Source organism: Mercenaria mercenaria, chromosome 12, assembly GCF_021730395.1.
Source record: "Mercenaria mercenaria strain notata chromosome 12, MADL_Memer_1, whole genome shotgun sequence".
NCBI lineage: Eukaryota > Metazoa > Mollusca > Bivalvia > Venerida > Veneridae > Mercenaria > Mercenaria mercenaria.
In genome coordinates, this window is record NC_069372.1 from 54,131,546 (window position 1) to 54,137,432 (window position 5,887).

The 5,887-nt window shown below is 34.0% G+C and overlaps 1 protein-coding gene across 1 annotated transcript; it reads right to left on the reverse strand.

Annotated features, from left to right (window-relative positions):
• Positions 1 to 2,576: 2,576 nt before the first annotated feature.
• On the reverse strand, positions 2,577 to 5,536 carry LOC123534892 (neuromedin-U receptor 2-like). The gene is made up of 2 exons (XM_045317352.2): positions 5,402 to 5,536; positions 2,577 to 5,045 (listed from the first exon to the last, which is right to left on the reverse strand). Exon 2 carries the CDS (start codon positions 4,689 to 4,691, stop codon positions 3,558 to 3,560), a length of 1,134 nt encoding a protein of 377 aa, XP_045173287.2. The 5' UTR covers positions 4,692 to 5,045; positions 5,402 to 5,536; the 3' UTR covers positions 2,577 to 3,557.
• Between the last annotated feature and the right edge of the window lie 351 nt (positions 5,537 to 5,887).

A 5,887-nucleotide genomic window follows, 5' to 3' on the forward strand; every position in this document is an offset into this window, starting at 1 on the left:
ATATGAAGTTTATTGAAGACAAATAAAAAGCAATCGTACAATGACAGCAAGTGCTATAGCCATACATCTTTTTTTGTACATCAATGCTGGCATACAGCGAGCCTAAATGAACTATAACATATCCTTTGATTAGATAATGGTTCCGCATCTTAATGGCAGAGTAAGTGTTTAATAATTTACTGTTACACTGTTTAAGATACCTTTTAGCAATGTCTGAGGTTATTAGCCACGCTATTCAGTTTCATTAACAGAAGTTAATGCTAGCAAGAATTCGGAATATACGTCATGTTTCAACTGAAGCACAGTGTTAGAGAAGCTTTTGTATCAACTAAAAGATTTGCATCTCCATTTCAGACATTAAAGATGTTTTAACTGACTAATGATCTAAAACTTTGACATATTTTCCATAATAATTTGTCAAGCTAATGTGAAATTGATGTCATTTAATATTCGCTAAAACGTCATTACATTAGAGATATAATAGTTAGAATTACATTATTAAAAGTTCTAGTGCCAAATAAACAGGTAAAACTTGTAGTTATTTTTCTCTAAAATTCCTTAAATTTAATTTTTATATAAAGTTTTCAAGAATTGGGCGAAGCTATCCTCTGATAAGATAACAGACTACAGAACCAGGTCTCGTGACATAGATTCCCCGCTCTTCCACCTAAATTCAATTCAGATCTTTTTTCGGCGTTAGCTGAATAACATGGATTTTGACCTAGATTCTGTAGTAATCGGCACACGGAACAGGTGCGCGCTGAGAAGATAATCCATTTATTTCAGAATCAGCCCAGGACGTCAAATCATTTTGACCTTCTATCACTGAAAGGATACCTCTTGATCATTTAAATTTGCTCCTAGTTGAAATATTTGCAAATGAATAATGTGTTCGTATATGCATATCCAAATCTTTTCTGTCTGTTCATTCTGTTTAATTCTGAATTTTCCATGCGCCAAACATTATTACCTCTACGCCGTTTGTCTTTTTAAACAGTTAAGACATTTCTTGTTTTAAATTTGAAGAATTTGAAGAATTTCATAGAGAATCATTTTGTAAAAAAGGTGTATTATCTTTTGCCCAAACGCTTCCATGCTATGAATGAATGAATGAATTAATTAATTAATTAATTAATTAATTAAGAAGGAACAACGAACGAACGAAAGAACGAACGAATGAATGATAATAATAATTATGAGGATAATGATGATGATGATGCTAATAGTTACACTATCAAAGTTAGGATTATGATAATAATGATAATAGTATTGGTAATAGTAATAATAATAGTTATAAAATAATGATTATTATTGGAAACACTCCCTTATTTTCAATACGGCCTCCAAAAGAAGAAACGAACTTTCAATTTCAAATCAATAATACTTTTAACTGATTTGGGTTTTATGCAGGCTACCTAACGCCAAACAATACCAAATGTTTTAGTGTCATGTCTAATTTACTCCGAAATAAAAGTAGTAGGTATGGAATTTTAACTTAATTTACCTGTAATCAAGAGTTGAGACTCGATTAGTCATGAGTGTGAAGAATGAACAGTTATACACCTATTATTGATATTGTGATTGGTGGTGGTCAGAAAAATGGAATGCTCAAATCAGGAAATTAGTAAACGAACGGCCATAACAGCACCCTTTCCCCTTAGGCTATTTTACCCCTATTGCTGGATACCAGTGCTAAAAGTCGATGGTATGCCATCGTTGTTATGGAGGGGCATAATACCTCCCTTTGTCAAAGGCAATGGATATACATTGTCATTGAAAACCATCTTAAAACATCAAGTAAAACGGGTGTTATAAATGCTTTAGAATTGTTGACAAAACTTAATATAATCAGACCATAGTCAAGTGCTTTATTGCCAATTAGTTATAATATTGCCTTTCAGATTTCATTCGTATCTATAGGTTTACCTATGCAGTAAATTTTAACTTCCTGTTCATTTTCCATTTCCAAACTTTTATCAGTTTCTTTTTGTTTTTATTGTTTTCATTGGGTTTAACGTCGCACCGACACAAGTATAGGTCATATAGCGACTTTTCAGTTTTAAAGGTCGACAGATACCCTCCATGCATTATTTCACCAAGAGCGGGCATCCGGACAGAACCATTGACCTTCCGTAAGCCAGCTGGATGGCTTCCCCACATGAAGAATTAAACGCCCCGAGTGAGGCTCGAACCTACAAGTATTGCTTTCTACCCTTTTTTGAGAATTTCTGAAAAACATGATGCAGAGTCTGATGCATTTGTCCATGGGGAAATCATTCGTCATAAAAAATCTTCTGTCAAGAGCTCAAAACTTTTCCGAATACTTGGAATGAAAGTTTTAAAATATTTCCTAACTGGGTTCGAATGCTAATATATTTAAAAATGACGTAAAACTTTTTCCAACTTATACAAAAGACAGTTAATAACGCAGTACTTAATTACTATAAACGTTATAAGCAAGATTTAGCCTATGAACCATATTTAAATATATTCCAATTTGACCTTTAATACATTAGGCATGATTAACGTTGTCAGCATATTATCTTAGAATACAGACAAAGATACTGTTACCATTGTAATTTGTTAGATTTAGAAGACGATTTTCACTTTCTACTTAAATGTCCTTAATTGTTATGAAAACTTGAGGAAGAAAATTCGAAATACAATAAAGCAATTTTTTACCAAAGATTTAGTATGTTCGTAATGAAACAGTTATTCACAAATTATAACAAATCTAGCAATGTACGTTAAAGCTGCTATGTCAGTAAAATTTCATTGTTACATGATTGAGATTGTTATCCATTCCTGTATACTTTGAACTTTACACATGCAAAAAACGTCCTCTTCAATTAGATACATGATGATCACGTGATATAAAATATTTGGATCTATGCACCATTTTATTACGATCTTCTTTGTACATTTTTTTACCTGTTCTATTCCGATTTAATCAGTGATACGTGAAATAAGCCGGCTCTTAACGACCGTTTGATGTATCAGCCATAAAAAAATAACATGGACTGTTTACTCAATTGTGATGTAAATTGTATAATTTTTAAACTTACCAAAAACACATTTCCAAGTCAAACCTCTATACCAACATTCATAGAAATCGTGTTAGAAGCAAAATTCAGACTTTTCAAAAGCAAAAGTTCAGACTTTTCAAAAATCGAAAGGTAAGTGTAGATTCCCTGGAAGCACGTGTGTAGTTAATTCTTGACATGTCATTTGACAACATAATGAAAAACAGAACATTACATCGAGAAATAGTTCTTACACCTAGTAATGTCGCATAATATCGCTGCGCAAAAACTAGAGCATACTTCTCCATACAAAAACGTTAAAACTAGAACTATTTCTGAAGATATCATTTATTTAACTTACATAGGCGGTTTTATTTCTACACATTAACGCAACTCTTACTTGCTGTAATGAAATTATAGTAAACATTCCTGGGTAACTGTACAATAATTGTCATATTTGGATATTTCTTCCAGTACACTCTTTAGTTTGTTAAATCAATTCATGGTTTTTATCAGTACACTTTGTGCTGCGTGTTATGATACCCGTCGGGTACTGCGGTTTTTAAGATCCAGATTGCTGCCCAAGGCAAAGGTCAAGCTCTCAGTTCCGTGTATCTTTTTTCTCGAGCATCTTATCATGTTGAAAAATCTTTCTCGAAACTGCCGGCCGCACATGATATAAACAAAGAAGTTACTGGAATGGTTCATTTGCTCAAACGATGAAGCAACGCCAGAGAAAATTATATATTCTGTCTTTTGTGAGTCGAAGATAGGCTCATTGGTCCAAAATGTAAGAATAAGGAGAAGAGTGATGGGCGTCACACATATTATATAGGTAATAACAACACCAATTAACATTATAGTGACACGAGATGTATTTTTTGCAGACCTGCCAATTTTGCTATGGCGCAGATCTCGCCGAAGGCGATGACTGCGGTAAAGATTTAAAATAATAAGTGGTGTCAAGGTCATCAGAATGACAATCGGAGCAATAGAGTAGCAAGCAGCACCAGTGATGACAAAAGCTTTATGTAACCTGAGGTTATTGGGTGTCGAAAGGTCTGCTCTACAAATCTGGTTTTCAACGTCAGTGGAAAATGTCCAAATCCCAGAAAGTGTAAAGGTCATTACATAAATAGTTGCTATAGCGACACATACTGTCTTTTTTGTAAGGAAACGCTTCACTCTCAGCGGAAACTTTATTGCAATGAAACGTTCAACAGCGACTAAAACTATAAACCAAGATGACGAGATTTTACCGGTTCTGTACATGACAAAGAATAATTTGCATCCTCCACTTGAGAGCGCTCTGACATCTCGTCCCCAAATTTCTTGCATGAAGTGTTGGTTAAATGGATTCGTCAGGAGTAACAGCGAGTCAGAGATCGCCAGCGCGTACAAAATAAACTTGGATGTCATTTGATGAAACTGAACATGAGAAACCGTCAGAATCGTGCTTAAATTTCCTAGAATTCCGAAAACAAGCAATGTAGGACACACAACATACTGAACTGTATCCATTTTCTCCTGAATCATTTCAGCAGTTGTTTTGTTTTCTTCAAACAATGATAAAGGCGATAAGGTATTATCTTCTTCGCTATTGGTGATATTAACCTCCGTCGAAACAGTAAATGTGTTTGTAAATGACGTTGTTGATATATTAGCCATTTCATATAACTTTTACACGTTTTGCAATTCAAGTTCTTTTTTGGTTATGACACAAATAATCGTTACAATTATTTATCTATCTCAAAGACACTGCATCAAAACTGTTCAACTCGCCACAATTGAGACTTTTCCAGAAAAAAATGTCTTTTATACTTTTCAATGTGTTCTAGTCTACACAAAGCATGTGTTTTTCTATTGTTTTCATCCAAATGCAGTCGGTGCAGTTGCCAACCTTCTAATAGATTATCGTCGCATTTAAATGAACCAATAAGGATTTCTCCGATATTACTGCAAACAATCAGTTAATTGCGCGTCAGTTACTGCCTTTGTTATCCAAATCCTGCTTTACACCACCTGTTAACAATATAATTATAAGAAAAGAAAGTTAAATCAAGTTATATACGCTCTGATTAAAAAAAAATAAAAATTGTGAAAATATTTTCATGTTTTACATTTAATTTAAAGAAAACTATGGACGTTGAATAAATTAAGTGTTACACTTCAAAAAAATGTTCAGTTTAACTTTGGTCCAATTAAAGTTGGCAAGATTTAAATATCAGTTTTGTGCAACTAGACACGTTTTCATCATACCTGAGAATATTTTCAGAAGGTATTGACACATATGCACTACTATTCTACATTAATCATCGTGGATATCTATGTATAACCAAGAAGAAATCTCAACTAAGTTACAAATCATGTAAACTCACCTGAATCTCATCAATACTGCGAATGTCCGGCGAGTAGAATATTATATTTGTTCTTTGCGAAGTGCAGATAAGGAATGCACTTGTCACTACAGTGAATATGCCTATGAAAAGCTTTGGGCTATAAACATTTTTAAGTTACACGGATATATTATGCATGTAAGCCGTGAGACATATGGTGGCTGATTTAGGACATTTCGTTACATAGCGTTTGCGTGCACGTGTTTTATGTAGCACATTTCGTTCTGTCGTCTTGGCGCGTGCGTCAAAACGCCAAACCAAACTGGTGACAAAACGAAACTAACAGCGCGACATAACGAAATATAGAACGCGACAGAATGAACATTTTATTTCATGCTGGTGTGCGCCATCAATAAAAGTTTCGTGGTGGCGCGTTGGTGCACACGTCAAAACGAACTTAAATGTTCCGTTGTTTCGCAATGGCTATGCGCCATTATTTGTTGTTTTTTTTTAATTTTCAGTTTTGCA

What these genes read in the sequence shown, in the direction of transcription:
- LOC123534892 (XM_045317352.2), bottom strand. Translation starts at nt 4,691, where the DNA reads ATGGCTAATATATCAACAACGTCATTTACAAACACATTTACTGTTTCG.